The sequence below is a fragment of the Archocentrus centrarchus genome, chromosome 2 (assembly GCF_007364275.1).
Source record: "Archocentrus centrarchus isolate MPI-CPG fArcCen1 chromosome 2, fArcCen1, whole genome shotgun sequence".
Lineage (NCBI taxonomy): Eukaryota > Metazoa > Chordata > Actinopteri > Cichliformes > Cichlidae > Archocentrus > Archocentrus centrarchus.
The window spans coordinates 22,142,546-22,162,687 of record NC_044347.1 but is presented as its reverse complement, the minus strand read 5'-3'; the positions used below and the strand labels follow the sequence as shown (position 1 = coordinate 22,162,687).

Genomic DNA, 20,142 nt, shown 5'->3' with positions numbered 1-20,142 from the left:
TAAGTGCTTTATAGTGACTGCTAAGGAAGGACTGCGCTACTACTGTGCGTGATAATGAGCAAGTATTGTTGACCATGGGCTCCTTAATACAAAGTGTTAGCACTATTCCTTACAAAGATTATAAACTAGTAAGAAACTTCCATGTACCAAGAAATGATGTTACATCTAAGTACTTGTTACCCCATCTGCTAAAATGGGTGATGTAAAAATATCTTATTCTTGAAGAACGAGCCAAACAGCTCAATCAAAATAGTGTAATTATGTATTTTACTGGCCTCGTCAAGACAGGATCTGGCCCGCAGCATCAGTGAGAAATCATTTTCAGAGGGTTTTGAGTTGCATCATAAAGCTCCCAGCTGCTATTTGCCGTACTACACGGAGGCCAGATGAAGATCCGAATGCCCATGAAGGATCAATTGTTGGGATAACACGTTTTATGATACCATCTCACATTGTGCTGAATTATATTACCAGAACAGCGACGTGTGGGATTCCAGCTCAGTTTATATTTGGGGGGGAAAAAAAAAAAAAAAAAAACTCGCCTTCATATTGTTGGTCGACTCTCCGAACCTGAGCTCTTTTTTTTCTTTTTCTTTCCACGTTCGGCTCGACGAACGCTGCTCCAGTCAAACCGCGACTCATTTGCGTTGAAACGAGCCTCATCCCTCCGAGTATTTCCAAGCGTGCAAAGATAGAAAACCTCTCTGACGCCACTTTGAAGACTAGAACCAATTAGGGAATCATTATAATGAGGAGCCTCTAAGTGCACATCTTTTGTTACTCAGCAGCTGTCTAATTGGAGTCGGTGCATTTTGAATGGAGTTTGGGGCCGAAGGCTGTTCTCGTGTCAGATGTGATATGCTTTTAAATCAGCAACGTGCTCGTGGCTGACATATTGATCATTTATATCTCACTGCCGGTCTCGGTTGATTTTGTTTTTCTTAGGTTAATTTTATTATTATTGCTGCTGCTGCTGCTGTTGTAAGCATTTGTGAAACTCCCATGTTCCAGTCATTACGAGCTGCGCGCAGCTGAAAGTGCTGCATCTCTATGCAGCTCTCAGCCTTCCCGTGCCCACTGCAGCTGCGAATAGTTAATTTTTTTTTACCTGACGTTACACTGTGTTTTTGGAAATGGTTGACTTGTTACACAGCCACTGTATACATGAAACAGTTTGTAATGTATTCCATGCTGGGGCCGTATCATAACTTACACAAGGAATGAGTGGCATTAGTACTGAAGTAGCTTCTGCTTTGAAAGCGTGCACACTGATATTTAAAGCTTTGGCTGGGTAATTCTGAGCTAGGGTAATTTATCCTTCTTCTTCTTCTGTCCACTATTTAAATACATATATTTAAATGTGTTTGCTCCCATTTTTAAGGCAGCTTTTATTGTGGTCTTTAATGAATAAATCATACTCCCACAGTCCACCGGGGAGAAAAGATGTTGAATTTAATGCGCTCTCTTTCTTTCTGTTTGTCTTTTCACAGCTCCCCTGACAGACAAGCCGCCAAAAATCCTCTTCCCTTCAGAGAGCCAAATGAGCATCATAGAAATGGCAATAGGTAAGAAATCTCATTTCATTCCCTACAGTGATCGCTTATTTTATGAAAGTACAGTGTCATACTAGTGGCATACGCTTGCTCTACACAATGGCATTGCTTCAGATTTCTAGATTAGTCAGTTGGAGCTTCAAATTAGGTCCTGTTCTACTTTATTTTGGCTTCGTTTTTTGAGCGATGTGCTTGTTCTGTCCATGTAGGCCAGAACTTTTAGGGTCAGATGTTATTAGGGAATAACCACAATGGTAGGCTTGTAGTGTAATATGTGTTACCGGCGGGCCTTTTTGGATTCATTGCCAACTTACCCCCATGTTGTCTTGCTGTTGCACTCCCTCAGTGAGTAGCACGCTCGCTGCACTGTTTCTCGTAGATGCTTCTAAGCATTTCTGCTTCACTTTTGCTCTGTTGTTTCTTTTCCTTCAGCATCTATCAGGCAATTAATGTTAAGTATTTCCTTTTCTTCATCTTTTACTTTGAGATTTTAAGGGTTTCTGTTGTCACTGAGATTATTGCTTGGATTCCATAGCAGTGCAACTGAGTGGCATTTTATTTGTAATAGAACCAACCCTATCCCATCCTGTCAAAACAAACATTTACCACACCTTTTAATAACTTGAACAGCATTGTCATCTTTTAGCTATTGAACTGCGTTGATTTCAAATACTTTTTTTTTTTTTTTTTTTTGGCACTACACAGATTTGACTTCAGTAACCAAGCAGCAGGGTTGTTATGATACTAGAAATTCATTTCATTTTAAAATAACTAAAGATTACAACAATACTGGTTGGTGGAAATGTATTCGGCTACAGGCCTGTTTATTTCCTGTGCTTCGGGTGACCTGGCACCATATTTTCAGTGCTGATCAAATAGTTGTAGCCTGCCGCTGTTTCTCTCTAGTTGCTAGTAGACTTTTCTCAGCTTTAATCTGGGACTTAAAGAGAAACTTAACTCTTGTCAGACACAAATAGTTGTTATCCTGTTATATTAACACACAGATGGGCAGGAATGCCCAGTGCCAACATTAACGTTATGTTTTATTACTCACCATAGCCGCTAGCTGCTATATTAGTGTTGACTTAACAGACGGCTAATTAAGGGAATTGCTAATAGTTAAATGGATAAAGGTTATCATGTACGTTTGCCTGGTCAGCATTTATGACTGTTTAATACTTCAGTGTTGTTGAAGCAGGAGCTTTGCTGACTTCTTGAAATTTCTCATGGCGCCTCATCACATTTGTTGTGCTGCTGTTCATGAGTTCAGCTGCTAGTTGTGGGAGGGGCTAGTGATGGGAGGGGCTCTGTGCCTGCCTGTCTGTAGCTGCAGTGTGAAGTTGTGTGTCGGCAGGAGGAGGCGAAGACAACACTTTTGGAATCAGTACTGTTGCAAATTGATCCAATTTTAGTATTAATTAGTATCCAACTGCCAACCACACTCAGTACATATGTTGCCTATGGTATGGATGGATGGATGTAAGGTACTGCAAGTATCAGTTCTGGTGACATTCCTACCAAGCAGCATTCATTAATGCAAGATTTCAATTAGCTCTCTTTACTTTCTGTGGCCTTTTGTGAATGGACCTTGAGTTTTCATCAGAAGAAGAAAAACAAGATGAGTCATTTATCACATCTATGTATGAAAAAGAAAGTGATTCATTTGGAATGAAAGCCATGTCCGCTGTTTTTTCCCCCTCCTCCCATCCAATGCCTTTCATTGTATTCACACTCATCACATCTATCTTGGTTATTTTGTGCAACACTGATGCAGCTTGTGTTTGTTCAGCTTTAATGAGTGAGTACATAATCTCTCTTCGCATCATCTTCAGTGCATTATGTTAGCAGCACTCTAAGTGATTGCCTCCAATTCTGCCTCATGTGGCCGCCTCGGTACCTTTCGCTTGCCTTACCAGCTTTGGATGCACAGGGGCTCATGGGAAAATTCCCGCTTTGTGCCTTATTGGGCAAAAGCTCAGCTGTTGGTGGAAGAGAAAATGGGTCATGATGGAGGCGTCCTTTGAAGTAAATTTGTCATGGGCGATGAACAAAACGGGCTCACAGAGGTAAAAGGTGGCAATCAGAAAATAGGTGCAAGTCATTGTAGCCTTAAATTGATGATGGATAAAAGCCAGGCAGGCTTTTTTCATCTGATTAAGGTTTCATAGTGGATAATGATGGTTTTCAAAATCCATTACCTGATAGCTCTGAGAACAGGCAATAAAGGTAGAAAAGTATGTCCTGCTTTCATGATTTTTTTAAAATACTGAACTTTTACTGTATTTTTCATTTTAAAAAAAAATTTTTTAAGCCCTTCATTTTCACAGCTAATTGTATCAGGGTGCATTTATTATGCACATTTCCACATGGATTTTTTTTTTTTAAAACTTTGCAGCAATTCAGTCATCCACTGTTTAAACAAGAGCTCCGTTACCCTTCCCTTTAAATTAACTGTCTTCTTATTGGCTGCCCCTCATAAAAGAGGGTTTGTGGGTGTGGCTTCTGTTCTATGTCTGAGATGACCATATTAGGGATATATGCTCTCTGTGACATCATGCAGAACCAAGAGTAGAAACAGCCTTTAGAACAGTATGAAGTTTGAGCTTTTGGCTCACATTGATCACTTGTACAGACTTGTGACTTCACTATGTTTTATATGAGAATCTCACCACTGTAACAGTGTATATACACTAGTTATATGACAGAAAATAAGAAAAAGCATAATAGATCCCCTTTAAATTTGTATTTTGGTTTTAACTGGTTAAGGATTAGCAAGAATTCTGTGGGGGGGGGGCTATGCTTCTCACCCACCTCTGCACCCTTTGATATTCTACACAGAGTCAGCAGCTCTGTGTACATAATATATGAACACCTATTTGATTCTCTGCTTGTACAAGCTCCTATCACTTCCTCTCAGTGCTGGCCTAGTGTGCTCTTGACATCCACAGAGAGCCCAGTCAAACACAGTGTATCTTTTCAGGGTTTATGGCAGCTCGGGTGGAATTTTTAAAAATTCTTTCTTCTATGAAATATAGAAGCCCAAATGGCTTCTGCTGACAGTTAATTAGGCAGGTGAGAGGGGGGAGAGCGACGAGAGTGGGAAAAGGCAAATGTGGAGAGACACTTTTCAAGCGCTTGCTGCGGAACTCGAGGGAAGAACGGAGAGAACAGAGGGATCTGTGGAGAGGGGGGCCCAATTAATCAGCGTGCACTTTTCGTCCACTTCTTTGTCTCCTAATGGATGTGCTTCCTCAGTTATAACTGATTAAATTTAAAATGCTTGATTAAAACATGTTGTGTAAATGCTCTTCTCATGCAGCCCTCAGTGGGCATGTCTCTCTGCTGCTTTCACTGTGGGACAGATCAGACACCGTTTGGCTCTGTAATTCAGTCTGACACTTCATTGCACCCTGCTTTCACTCCGTCTTTTGCACATAATTGACTGCGGTATAGCTCGCCAGACTTACTGCAGCACAAGCCTGTTTCTAGCACACTGCTAATGTGTACGATTTGTAAACAGTATCCTGTTGAATGCACGGAGCAGAAACTTTTCATCCATCTTCATGAATTCAACTCAACCAAAGATTGAACCCTAACCAGCCTGCTTTTTTTGGCCTTTACTCTGCTGCTGTTTCATCCAGATTTGATTTGCTATAATCCTGTTTTCTATGCAGAGCTAACGTGTCACTCGCAGCCTACCTATCCTGACATTTTATTTCAGCTGAGATTGAATTTACGACCACTGTGGCACTCCGTTTGTGATGTTCATTCAGGGAAAACCCAGAAGGATCCCCTGTGATCTTGATTGGTTGAAACTTCAGTCCCTTCGCTTTAATCCTCAGGATATCACATTTCATCCCCTGACACTTGACATTACGACTCCGCGGCGAGTTTTCTGAAATTGCAGCAGAGAAAATAAACAAGATTTTTGTTTTATTTTTCTTAACCGAGCCTCCTGTTCAAATTCCACCTGATTTCGCTTTCAAGGTTAAAACCAAGTGCTTCAATTTAAGGAACTGTTCTGCATCATCAGTCTCTAATATTCTGCAAATCTCAAGAGTTGTTTTCTGTTTGAGTGATTAAACTGATTATTTTTGGCGAGTTCACGTTTCCTCCCGAAATGCTTTGCTTTGTTGTACCTCGGTTCGGGATTTGTTTTGTTTCCCACAGTGTATTCTGGTAGCCCTTGGGGGATGGAAGTGTGGTTTTCAGTTAACAGTGAGGATTTGCTCAGCAACAAATTGCAAACACAGGAATGTGTCAAAGGTCACAAATACATCCTGATAAAAGTAGATCCTTGGACTCCATTTAGGATGGAGGAGCAAATTGGTATGTCTGCATCATTTTGAATGGATTTCTCTCTCTGTACAGTAGATCTTTTTAGACTCTCTGATTACACTAAACTGTGGCCAAATGAAGGTAGGCACCCACCCATGCAACTATTGAGTGGTTTTAGTCTTGGACCGTGTTTTCATTGTTTGGTTTGGCACCATTCATGTGCATTTGCTCAAACTAACATTTTGCACAACAGGAGCAATTTGCATCTTTTCACGCCCACTTGTTTTGTTTTTTTTCTTTTTTTTTCTTTTTTTCCCGCTGACCTTACGTGCCATCATGCCACATCTAGCATTTGTTTCCCATTCTGTCTGAACACACTTTTACTTCCAATTAACAGTTACACAAAGCCAGGTCTACAAAGAAACGTTTTCTCACTTTGCTGTGGGAGAACTCGATTGGTCTGTAGAAAACACCCACAGCAAGCAACCAAACAATTTATCCAACATCATAGGGTTGAATTGAAATGCCAGTGCCAGGCGTAGGTTCCAATGCAATTAAAACTTCATGCGTACTTATCTTTTCCAAGATGTGAAGCATCATTCCACTTTGTGCTTATGGATGTAGAATTAGTACAGATTATGTGTGGTAGCCTGCTCCAAGTTATTTATTACCGGTGCACGCCCATGCTATAGCATTGTTTGTCTTGTTTGTACTGACCGGTGTGTTTCTGATGCAGTCTATATATTTCTAACCACAAAAAGGTCACTTCTGATCACGTCATCTCGAAAAGACTGCTCGTGAAAATCCCTTTGTTCTACTCCCTATTACAATCTGCCGGTCTGCACTGCTCTCTGAGGTTCAGCTTTCTAATTTATTCGTTGGTGCATACATAATAACAACTTAAGCTGGAAATTGGTCCTCAGTCACTCACTGGAAGGAGTTACATAGTCCAGTGATATAAACAGAGGGTACCTCAGTCAGAACAAAACCATTATTTCCCTGAATTAACTTTAAGGCGGTAGCCAGTGAATTTGCAATAATTTGGTAATGATGTGGTTGGGCTGTTACTCTAGCGCAGGTCAGGTTGCTGTGAGACTCCTGCTTCCTCTAAGCTGACATACCCTCGCATTAAACTTAAAATCTTAAAGTGAGAGATATAATGAATTTGTGGGTTTTTGCATCCTCTGTCAAAACGAAGCATCATTAGGGAGAAATGATTAACTGCAACCGGCAGCAGACGAAATGTCAACTTTCACCACGCCAACAGAATGCGGTTGAAAGTCAGAGTAACAACAGATGCTTTTGAAATGTATAGCCGTTGCTCGACTGTCGGTCCATGAATGCTGCTCGTCCCATTATTCAAACACTTCAGTTGTATAGATTCGATCTTCTAATGGTGGGATGTTGGGAATCACTTCATATTGATTATGATACCATTTTAAACATTTATTTGATTAATATTGATGTCTTGGGTTTCCTTCTGATGGTCTGCAGGGGGATGAAGGTAAACCATGCCACAGATGGGCAGACATGTGCAATAGATCATTTTTGAAGGTAAATACCAAAGGTCCTGGAGAATGGGTGTAAATGCTGAAGGGTCAGGAAGACATAATGATCACTTGAAGGGTTTTCCCCCTCAGTTTGTAAGCTATAAATCATGGTGTGAAATGGAAATATTTTTGAGACCAGGTTTTCGTAATGCGGAATTAATCTTTCAGTAAATGTAAATGTGAAGTTTCCGATAAAGACACATGCATTATTCAAAAATCTGACATCAAAGAGAGAGGGCTAATCAGGTACGATCATCCCTGTTCTGAAGTTTGTCCTCACACAAAGAGATTTGTGTTTATGAGCGAACAGTTTCTCCCAAACCAGACGACATGTAGCCAGGCTGAGGGCTCCACAAAGACAAAACAGAAGATGCCAAACAGGAGATGTTCCAGTTATCATGCCCTATAGACTCTAAAGGTGGTCTAAAGGGAAAGGTATGTGTGTGCATTGGACCTACACAATCATTCTGTGGGCTGCTCTGTTTAAGCGCCTTAAACCTGCATTCTATCTGAAGGCCACCAGACTGTGACACCTATGTTGCGAATCTTGTTCATACTATGTTTCAAAAATGAGGAATATCCATGGTATGCTCAATGGCCGTGCTGTTTCACAAGTCAGACCCACCCTTCCTCGTCACATTGGGGCGTTTTTTTGTTGTTTTTTTAAAAAACCAAGATGGCAAAGGAAGCGTTCATCTCTCTGTTTCGTTTGACACTGTCTGTGGTCACAACATACAAAGAGCCTCCTTTTAGTGAAGTGAAGCAAGTGTTAAAAACAATGAGAACTATTCAGTGCAGCCCCTGTCTGCGCTTCTCAGGCTGCTTTTTTTGATCTTTGATCAATTTTCATGCTTCTTCTCCTTCATGAACCTCAGCTGTCGCGTTCCTTCCTGTTCTGGCCCACTTTTCAACCAATCAGCATTCAACCTATCTTCACTGTTGGGCTGTTGGTTTCTTAGAGGACTGCACATAAGCACATCAGCATAGATTGGATACCCAGAATCCTTCACTTTGCTTTGCCAAATACCAACAAAAAATGGTGACAAACTTTGTACCGTGAATTTTTTTTAGTGCTTCTCGCTTGATATATTGTGATGTATTTTCCCTCTAAGTTTATAGTCTGAAGCACTAGTTTGAAGTTTTATTTAACATGTTGATTTGGTAAATTATGGTCTCATTAAGAGTCAAATAGAAATAAAGCATTATTTGATGCAATGGAGCAGCTCAGTGTTGCACAGTCTCGGGTGGGAAAACATCATCTTTGCAGGTTTACCTCACACCAGGGTTATCATTTGAGGCAGGAAGTTCTTAACACACCACAGGACACATGGTTTCAGGAAGAAAAAAGCATCACAGCCTGTGCAACACCTATTCCCAATATCACATACATTCACACTCACGTACACACCAGCCATCCCTCTAAATGTCACGGGCTCGGCAGAACGCTCCATCGATGCCAAAGGTTCAGAGGCCCTGGGATCAATATTACATCATTTCTCTCAATTAGGGTATATTTATTCCCCTCAAGTTATTGTACATCTGTGAGTGATCCTATCTGCATTCCTGGCAAGTCTCCAGATGAGTCGAGGGCCCCGGAGGAGAGGAAGACGGAGTGAGATAAAGATAAAGGGAGAGAGGAGGATAGAGAGTGAGAGAGAAATGAAGTTAGGGGGGAGTTTGGGCAGAGCATCAGAGGAAGGGGGGAAAAAGTGAGCAGGTTCATTTAAGATTCACAGAGGGGATGAAATATGATGGTGTCTTACCTTGGGTTATTACAGATGAAAGTGGTTACAAAACGGCACACTGTCCCAAATGGTTAATATGCCCTGCAGTGTGGAGGTATAAATCTTTACTGTCATATTAGGAGGGGGTGGGGGTTGCTAGTGGCGATTGGTAGGGATTCTTGGCAGCGGGATGCTCCCATTAGTGTTTTACATAAGTACAGTAATGACAGGGACAGTCACGAGATGATGGGCTCACTCGACCAAAGATGGCTAATTTTTGTCAACAGATCCACCGGAGCGCGAGTGCAGCGCTGATCCCGGTCATGTTTCAGATCGTGGCTCGACCTTCGAAGTCGAGCTTATTCTACCACAGTGGCCACGTGCTGCTCTGCTTCTTCTCCCACCCACAACCACGTACCTGTCTCAGCAAAGAGGAAAAATGGCTGAAGGTCTTCGCTACCCTTAGAAGAAAATAGCATCAAGAACTGGCCAAGGCACTTGAGTATTAAGATATACTGCCTCATGTCTGTGCCAGCAGTACTTTCCATATCTGGGTAGCCCTATTAATCATAAATTGGGCTTTGGAACGTACTTTATAGGCAGTCTGGTTTGATGATGTTTTCTATTTTTATGCATAATGGCTTAAGTGTTCTTGCATTGCACCTGCATGTCGGTACGCACAAAGGTCAGGACCTCTACCTTTGTCAGGCTTGACTATGTCAGCAGATAAGAGGGGCTGAACCAATGAGATGAGCTCTGGCTCTCTCATTTAAAACACAATGTAGGTAAGAAAAATAAATACTGATGGATACAAGGTTTTGGTGCTATTTGTTTTAACTAATCTGCCAGTTCATTTGTATATTCATGCAGTTTTAATTACTTTCTTCTGGTGGATGAAAGTAAGCGAATGTAGATGACGACACGCGTATGTGAAATTTATTAAAGGTGAAAAGGAATTTCAGCCGGGGACATTTAAGTGCTGTGTAATATTGATCAGCAGACTTCAGATGCAGGGTTTCTTGACTTGTAATCAGAGGAAACAAATCATTGAATATAAATAGTGAGATTTCCTTTGCTGCTGCAGCGTGTCTGATTTTAGATGCAGCTTTGGAACGAGATGAGATGAAACAGGAAGATTTCATGAAGCAGAACTGGGCTTTTTTTTATTATTATTTATTTCTATTGCCAAAAGTTTTTTTTTAATTGCTTTTTGCATAATTTGCACATAGTAAGGAGAGCATTTGCAGTTAAGATTTTAAAATTAATACATTTTTAAATGCATATAAGCATGAAAAAAATAAGTGTTTTTCCCCAAGAGGCTGGGACATAGTGCCAGACTTACGACCTCACTGGAGCCCTGCTCAGTTGAAAACTATAATCCATATAGCTCAGTCACATCTGAGTAAAAAAATAGGACAGCAACCTTCTTGAAACTAGGAAAAATTGGTGGTTTTAATGGAGTGTAGGCATAATTGTTGGTGATTATATTTAATTTTTTCACACTCTGTGACAGATTGCAAGTAGCTGTGGGGAACAGGTCACCTGGTTAGAGGCAATCTGTCACCAAACAGTGATAATCTGACCTGGACTGACTGCAGGGATTCTCAGATTGGTGAAGGTTTACAAATAATCGCCATCCAACTGATAAATCCAGACAGAGTGCTAACACATTGCAGTCGGAGTCAGCCTCTCGTCTACGAAACATTTCTTTGCAACACGGGATTCAACTGATTGCCAACTGGTTGAATTCAACCAGTTGTTCAGGGTTTATTCCTATCAGTGAGGTCGTTGAGCGCCTTTTGCTGTTAAATCTCCATCATTGTGGAGAAATTTCTGTTTCAGATCTAAGTGCTGGCTACACTCTGGCAAAAGATCTGCCTTTTCACTGATTTAGTACAGTTAATCATTGTATTATCACAAATAGATTGCATGTAATAGTCGATAAGATTGCAAGTTTATCGAACACAGTTGCAATAATTTTGGTCTTGCTGCATTCACAAACTACCATTTTCCTTAGTGTGACTGTAACATTAGCCTGCTGCCTAAGCGCCACTGCCATATGCTGGCCTTCATTCACTGGTAGGTATGCAACAGTGTGATGGCAAATGGCTTTACACTAGATGCAAAATATACTAACAGTGGCATGTGATTATTATAATCACATGCCACATTATAAGCTTAGCTAACAAGTTTAGCTAACAATTTTGCCACTATGAGGTGATAAGAGGTGTCTGACCAGTTGATTGATGAGTAAAGATGAATCTAGCAACACTCCCAAAGCCATACGGCATTTGATGCTCATGAGTCCATATGAAAAACTGGCATTTCTGTCTCAGCGACTACTGTGACGTCATCCGTTGGTTTTAGACTCTCTATCTTTGTCGATGTGAGCATTTTGGCCGCTCTATAGGTTTTTTGAAGCCAGAACTGACTATATTTGATATATTTGGATGAGAGGGTGAAGTTTTAAGGTTTCAGTTAACATTATCAGCTGTATCCATAAACTGTGCAGGTACAAAGCACAGACACAGATATCTGCCAAAGCAGAAGCACAAAACTTCTTGGATGCACCAAGCTGCATTTTTTTTTTAGTCCGATAATACAATAAAACTGCACAGAAAGGCACCAATAGCACGCTCAGTTAAGAGGTCCAGTTTACTGACTCAAAGCAGTGGAGGCCTACCAAATGCTGACCAGCTCTGCCTGTTGGGAATGCAAACAGTCTAAAACACAGATGTAGCTTCTGGGTTGGAAAAATTAAGCCAACGTGGACGTGCCTGAAAGCTGCAATCTACCTGAATACCGTGATTCACAACATCAAAACATGGATAAAATGTTTTGTATTGCTGGATTGCTGCTTATTGTTGTAGCATCCATCAAGGTCATGTGGGCATTTTTTGGCAAAAGTTGATAAAAAGGAATTAAAAGGTGAAATCCTTATTCAGCAGGTTTATAGGCAAAATACTGTAACAGCTGTGGTCTAACTAGCAGCACACAGATGTGTGCAAGACAACCACCTCTTGCTCTGCGTTTGCTACTCTGGTGGTTTGAAGCTTGTTTGAGCGCAGTATATCTTTGAGGCCAAAAGATTTTGGGGTTGTCCCTGCAGTTTGCTTTTAGTTACCCTTTCTCTGACTCGTGTTTCCAATTCCGCAGAGCGAGCGCTGACAAAGTGTTGCTCCATCAACAGCTGGGTTCTTCAGATCTGAGCTAGAATTTAATTTTCAAAAGCCTCTCCTCCTCCTCCTCCTTCCTCCCTCCTCGTTACAGCTTTCTTCATTCTCCTTCCAGTACTGTCATGTATCAGTAGCTTCAATAGTCAACCTCATTCAATCACAAGCATATGGATCACCGACAGCAGCAGCAGCAAGACTCGCCTGGCAACTCGTTCAGCGCTGTGTGACAGACCGGCGCCCAAAAGAAATCTGTCTTATATTTAAACACACCTTTTAGTGTTGCAGTTGAGCACAGCCATTAGATTAGCCCTCAGTTTGACCTCAGCACAGCAGCTCGCTTTGCTCTCTTGTAGTCCGCTATTCAAGAACTTCAATTGCTAACAGTAGGAGGAGACTAATTTCCTCTAAGTTTTGCATTACATTTCTTAAGTCATTTGATGCCATTTTTCTGTAATTTTTTTTACTTTATCCAGGGATTCTGTTAAGCTTCTTTTTTTCTCTCTCTCTCATTTGTCAGCAAAGAAAACCAAAGCTTGGAACCCACAGCTAAAATGCAATCCCTGCAAACTTTTCCCTCATCATCATTGCCTTGGCAGTGCATGTGTGTGTGTGTGTTGCCCGGTTGAACTAATTGCCCTTGCTGTATTTCCTGCCAAACAGGTGGCCATATTGGTTTCCTTCTGGCTGCATTTATGTGGCTGCGCGTCCAGGTTGGACAGAGATGACAGCATCTCCTCTCATGCCCGGAGCGTGACCTTGGTTGGATGATGCTCCCGCTGCACTCCCTTTGGTCTCACAGTGGCCTTTTGGGCCAACTTCTGATCGTGTGTGTGTGTGTGTGTGTATGTGTGTGTGTGTGGGACAGACAGAGAGAGAGCGTCCTCTGGTGACCAGCCAGAGGAGCTAGAAGGCCAGGATGGCAGCAAACTCTGGCGAGAGCAATATATGATGTCATGACGAAGCTGCAATGAAACACGTGTGCAAATGCAGGTAAAATACAATATTCTTGAGAGCTAATGATCCACACGTTCACGCTCACACACGTAAAGGTCCTGTCCAGCTTTTGCCACCTCACACGGTCACCTCAGGAGATTTGTGTGTGCAAAAAGCAATCTGATATGGCCAGATTTGTCCTCCTCATACAGTATTTGCCTGCTTTGTGTTGCTCTATTATATCTACAAGTGTGGTCCTCTGTTTGGTCCGTGGGCGGCACTGCTCCGGGGAATAAGAATGTGTCAGATGAAATGTTGTGGATATTTGTCTCATAACTGCGATGAGTCAGGCAACACCTTGCTTCTGTACCTTGGGTAAAGAAACAATATTTTTTCTTCAGCTGTAGGAGGGATTATGACATGCTCAGATAGCCCTTGACCTCTCCGCAGACCAGAATAGAATAGAATAAAATAGAACAGAAATTTACACAACAGAGATTTACTGTCCTCTTACAGCGGCATGTTTAAAGCTGCCTGATATGGGGCAACATTTCTTGGGCTTTTTGTTTTTATTAGCAAATTATTGTGTTCTTGTTTTTAACGGTGTGAGAAATATGGAGTAGCTTTGGCTTCATTTAACCCCACACAGTACATTTGTTTTCTGTATCAATCTTCTAACACAAAGACTATACAGTAACATATATTCTCTTATTATTAAAATGTTAGTTAAAGCTGCTCACTGGACGTAAATGTGGCTTCTTCTTTTTTTCTTCTTCTTCCAGCCTCTGCTATTCTCTATGATGAGTCATAATAATGAGCTAGTAACAGTGTATAAAGGATAGATATGTGGTGATTAGAAAACATGGCCTTTTATTGGCTTTTCTGACAGGGAGCGATGCTTTAGCTAATGAGTTATGCTGAGTTTTGCTATAAAATCCTCATTTGGAGCAATTTTAAAAAGCGAGTGATTACATACTTGTTTTTATTTGCACAATGTGGAGGGCCTGCCATTGTTGTCATCCATTATCAGAGCTGGAAGGTTTGAAGCTGGCATTTCTCCAAAGTCAGTTGAAATTTTCAAACCGCTGTGATGTCACGTTTACAACTTCTGCCTGTGCAGTCCAACTCTGACTGGGTTCAGGTTTTCTTGTTTGGGTTTTGGGGTTTTTTTTGGTCATGCATTGGTCAGCTTTGGTACTTTGTGCCAGTTTGTTTCCATGTTATGTCTTCTTTCAGAGCAGTTGGTCTACAATACACGTTTCGGTCATTATTGCTACAAAACATACAGATTATCTGTATCGATGTTGAAAATGCTTTGTGATCTGTTATGTAATAAAAAGAGATTTCCAAAATAGGTAAAACCATAGAAAAATCTGGCTTCACTCAGTGTTCTATTCTTTAGTCGTATGTAACTAGTACAACTTTAGATATTTCATGCTTAATTTGCTATTAAATGCAACTTTTCCAAAAAATATGAAAAAAGAAAAAAGTTTTGGTGCGTTCATGTTATTGTTTTGGTGTTTTTTTTTATGTAATGTGTCAAGTACAGAAAGAAAGTTACAAGTTTTGGTGTCATTGGTTGCTAATTCTCATCAGCACAAGCTAATGAGAATTAAAAATTGCTAAAACCTGACTCAACTGATAAAGGATTTTTAAGATCGATACCAGAGGTGGCAAAAGTACTGACATTCTGTACTTAAGTAGAAGTACAAGTACTTGTGTTAAAAAATACTTTGGTAAAAGTCAAAGTACTGGTTCAACTTCTTTACTTAAGTAAAAGTAAAAAAGTACAGGTTCTGAAATTTACTCAAAGTAAGAAAGTAAAAGTAGCTCCTTGGGAGACATTTCTACCTGCTTTTTTGTGTAAAGCTAACTGAACCTTATTATATATTATTGTAATAATATAAAATAATACATGAGAACACAAACGTTATTCCAATCTAAATTTTAATTCTAATGAATGTACTCAGCTTGAATAACAAACTGTGAAAGGGAATTTAAACACAGGTCTATTCTCTGTGTCCTCCATAGTAGAGGGTGACTGTGCCTCCACCTAAACACCAACATGAGGATACTCAGGGGTTACAGTGGGATTCAGAAGGTGGAGGAACCCTAAGATCAGCTGTAGTGGCTCTGCATGGGGAGAAGAACCACAGCTTTCTATTGTGAGCTGCAGTAAATGATGTTGGTGTGCAGGCTGTGATCAGCTGACCTGCTGCTGCTGCTCTGAGGTTTACTGCTCTGTGTGGATGAAGTGAACTCACAAAAATGTAACCCAGTATTTCACAGCTATCTGAGCTGATCTCCATCCCCTACACTGACAGCATACAGGCTGTAGAAATGTTGGATTCAGTGAATGAATCTCAGCATCAGCAGCTTTGATTCAAACTCTGCTGCACTGATGTAACCTGTAACTCTGACCATCAACACAGCCTCTGTGCACCAACACAGAGCTTTACTGTAAATACAGTACAACCAGCTAACCTGTTTATCACGCACTAAACTGCGGCATTTTAATACAATCTTTGAATAACACAAAGTCAGCATACTTCAGTTTATTTTCCAGTCCTTACCTTTAAATCTAACCTCTCTTCTTCCTCTCCTGTCCTGAATTTCTGTGAACTTCTCTCTCTTTGCTCTCCCTGAAATACAGCAGCTCTTCTTTTAGCTAGCAGACACACTGTGTGACAAACTGCACACACTTTGTGTGTTTGCTGATATTTGTTGAGCATTTAGAAACGTTGCATTTATCTGCCACACGTTACTCCCTTCATGCTCGCTCCTCTTCAGTAGCGCTAGCTAAGCAGTTTATGTGCCGCAGCGCAACTTACGGACTCGGTCCGGCCCGCTGTGACCCCTGATTATAGCGCTATAAATGATACATTAATTATATGGGTTTGTGTATTTAATTCCTTTGTACCAGATAAGCCCCGGTGATGGAGGATACGCCAGTACGATTGTCTCTTATCTGTTATTATTCCTCCGTTTAGGCTCAGATCGCTTGATGACTGACGGCGCACTGACCGGAAACGCAAACTTCTCCCTGACGTGTTAAAAAGTAACGAGTCTGTTTTGAAAATGTAAGAAGTAGAAAGTACCGATACTTGTGTAAAAATGTAGGGAGTAAAAGTAAAAAGTACTCAGAAAAATAAATACTCAAGTAAAGTACAGATACCTAAAAAATCTACTTAAGTACAGTAACGAAGTATTTGTACTTCGTTACTTCCCACCTCTGATCGATACCAGTATTTGGTGACTTTAATTCAAATATATTCACCAATATTTTGTTTTCTTTTCAGCAGATTAAACATAAACAGATTCCCCTAACATTTGGTGTGTGTATTTATTTATTTTCTGCTCGTATCAACTGGTTGTTGTTTGTGGCGTTCCAAACGTGTTGCCAACTGGGAAGCTGCAGAGTGCCCTCTGGTGGACATACTATGCAACGTCAGCCCTCACAGCATCGTTAAAGGGCACTTCTCCTGTCTCTTCTTTACTTTTATATTTTTAGTTTTCATTTATCGGCCGTTATGACCACCAATACGGACGAAAAAGCTGTGGACTGCCGATAAACTGGTAGAGCTTTAATCTGACCAGTACACTAGGAGGAGCACATAATCTTATGAAAATGGAAAAGTGTCTGTAAAATGTCTCACATGACCTTGAACCTGAGCACAGTTTGGGTGTTAATTGTGTGCGAGTTTCACTAAAGTCTGTCCAATACTGTAGGGGGAGGAGTGCTTCTTGTGAACTGTGGCGGGACAGACGGACACCTTCCCATTACATAAGCTCATCGGTGCTTCCGCTGGTTGAACTAAAAATTATTTGAAGTAAAAGCGCTTCATAGTAAAAGTATTGCAAATAGAAATTTGGAAATTACAAGTCTTTTTTTTTTTTCCTCTGTGAATACACGGTCTAACCAAATCAGTTCATACAGTAGTGCATGTTTGGGATATAGCTTTACGAGTAGGCAGTCACTTCCCTGAATATTGTGGGTGAGAGCCACGAGTCGCTTCTGCCAGTCTAAAATTCCAAAATCGTTCCTTCGCCGTTCAACATCTTGCTTTTGGAATGTACCAAAATGTTCACAACAATAAAACCAAAGTGCCCAGAAAATGTTTTATTGTCCAAAGATTCCTTTTCTTTTCTTGGACGCTAGTGAGAGAAGCCGCAGCCCCTGTGCCAGCTGCCTTGGCAGCACTCAGGTATAATCTCTGAGACTCAGGCTAACCGTGACACGCAAACCTCTCTCTGTTCTTCAGCGAGCACACACACACACACACACACTGTTCACTCTCCCTGGCAACCGCGAGCCGGATAGAAGATATTGAGCGCCCTTCCATGCAGTGGCATGGTATTGATATTGATTTCAATTATGACAGCAAAATAGTTAGACAAAGTGTTTTTTAGAAGACTTGTGCTCCGTCAGGTCCGTGGTCCATTAGTTGCCACAGATGCTGGTTTAATGAGTTGAAAAGGCGTCAACAAAAGAGTCTCTCGGATCGTCTTATTTATTTATTTTGAGCTTAATTGTCCCTAACTGGACTCATCTGGACTCTTTTTTTTTTTCTTTTCTTTTTACTGTAAAATCACAAATTGTACACAGAGAAGATGCAGACTAAAGCGCTCAGTCCTGGCCATCTAAGCTCCCCTTAACGCAGTATGGGTATTAGGCAAATAAAAACTACTCGCATAAGGTTAGGCGAAAGGTCGTTGTCACGGCAACAGTTCCACGGTAATGGTTCCATGTGATTCGCTTCAGTATTTGTTTCCCCCCCCTCATGGAGAAAGCTGCCAATGCTTCGTCGTGATTGACTGCTTTAAACACGGCGCCGTAAAGGATTCATTTGCATTTCCTGCACCCTGTTCGGCACACTTTGCTGATCAGATCTGTTTTTCTTTTTTATGGAAGGCTCACTTCCTCGCACACAGGCAAACAGAGTAACAATAACACAGATACATACAATAACCAAAGGATAGTCATCCAAGCAGATGCAACAGGAAGATGTTGTATCTCACCCGTACTGCTCTACATGTTGATCTTTCACTGTTAGTCTCGCCTTTTTCCTTCATCCTTTATTGTCTCTCTGCTCTTAATATTCATGCAAATAATGACACCAGGGGAAGACTTCTTTATGCAGAAATGATCAGTGATCCAGCCTGTTTGAATGGCTGTGTCTGCTTTTTTTTTTTCTTGATGTGGAAGATTTGTTTTTCTTGCTTTAGGTAAAAATATGCCGGTCTTTATCAGCATAAACAGGGATGGAGTATATTTGCTTTAACTGCTTATGCAGCTCAGTGTTTAGCTGTGCGCACACAATCTGACTTTGAAGCAGGACACAAACTCCACCCCACACTATCAGTCAAAAAAGGAATGAAACTCACTCAAAAACCGCAGCTCGCTGTGCTGCCAAACATAGAAAAGTGCATTTAGGTTTCAGGAGTTTGCCTCCTCCTCAGATTTTAGATTTTTTTTTTTCCTCATCCATCCAAAAATTTGCAGTAGCTTGTTTGCTACGTAAGATTGTCAAAGTGCAAAAGTGCTCAGTGCAGTTTTACCAAAAAGCATAAAAGCTGGCGCTTAAACTCCCCAACAAACATCTTGAGTTTAGTTTATTTGGCAAGCAGAAACACAGCTTGGCCGAGCTGTCTTCTTGTGGTCTCGCTTTTGTACAGACAAACATATTATAATTTCAAAGTGGCATCAAATTATCATAAATAAATCAATTCTCGAGCAAAAGCATCACCGACTGCGGCGAAATTTGGATTGTATTGATGCCACTGGGGAAATTTATTTCTTGCATGACATACTTAAATAGAAGGACCACTCCTAACGCTGGCTCTATTTGCCCGATTGATAATTTGACTGCAGCCGCTGGTAGGTGATAAGGTAGATAAGGGAGGTTTTCCCAGGATAAACTTAATTAGCTCATTTCATGGAAGAAGCAGGTGGCGCTGATATTCAGCAGACTATGTTTTTGGATGTGTGAAAGTAAAACAGCACTAACCTATCAACACCAGGCAGCTTCAGAGTCCCCAGGCTCTGGAGAGGGGTGCTGCCAAATTGCAGCTGTGTGTGTGTGTGTCTACTTGGGAGTGTATTCTATGAGTTTGCGTAGGTGTGTCTCAGGTGATCTATTGTATAAGGTGTGTGCATGTGTGTGTGAGTGTGGGGATTGTCCCAGTTTAGAAGACCCAGAGCTATGACTCATCAACTAATAAAGGGGAGAGACGGAGAACTATGGCTGCTTGACTGTGTGTGTGTCAGATTGTGTGTGTGTGAGCAGTGCATTTAAAGAAGAAGAGTGGTTGTGAACCATGGGGAGGGTTGTGTTAATGCTTTCACTACTGTATCTGATGCTCCTGTAAGCAGAAACCTACAGTTCTTCTTAAGCTTCCCTTTAATGCATGCACTCATGATTTCCCTTGTCGCAACTGTAAATAGAGTGCATGTGTCATACACTGGCAGCAAACCTGAGCAGGAGCATAATGCATCACTTGTGGCTGTGATGGTTAACAGTGCTGTTACGTTGTACTTGAATTTCTCAACTTGTACATTTTCAACCCGACTTGGAGCTGCTTGACAGAAAAATCTTTATTTTTATCCTGGTCCAGGTTTTGTGTGTGTGTGTGGGGGTGTGTGGGGGTGGGGGGGGGGGGGGGGTCAGTGTAAGGAGAGATGCCCAGACCAACTCCTCCTTGGCCGCCACCACCTCCAGCTATCGAGGGAGGGAGGACACCGAAGCTTTCCCAAGCCAGCCAAGCAAGATAATCTCTCCAGGGTATCCTGGGTCTGCTGCAGAGCCTCCTTCTGGTGTGACGTGCCTGAAAGTCCTCACCAAGGAGGCATCCTGGCTTCCTATTCTGAGTCCCTCCCGAACGACCGAGCTCCTCACGCCATGTCAGAGGGGGAGCCCCAGACACCCTG

The 20,142-nt window shown here is 41.4% G+C and overlaps 1 protein-coding gene across 1 annotated transcript in view; it reads left to right on the top strand.

The window, feature by feature from the left end:
* LOC115794817 (interleukin-1 receptor accessory protein-like 1) overlaps positions 1 to 20,142 on the top strand; it is a 323,647-nt gene that overhangs the window by 204,113 nt on the left and 99,392 nt on the right. Inside the window, exon 6 of the mRNA XM_030750478.1 lies at positions 1,491 to 1,565. Within this exon, the coding sequence (XP_030606338.1) occupies positions 1,491 to 1,565 (75 nt within the window). The remainder of the gene's footprint in view (positions 1 to 1,490; positions 1,566 to 20,142) is intronic.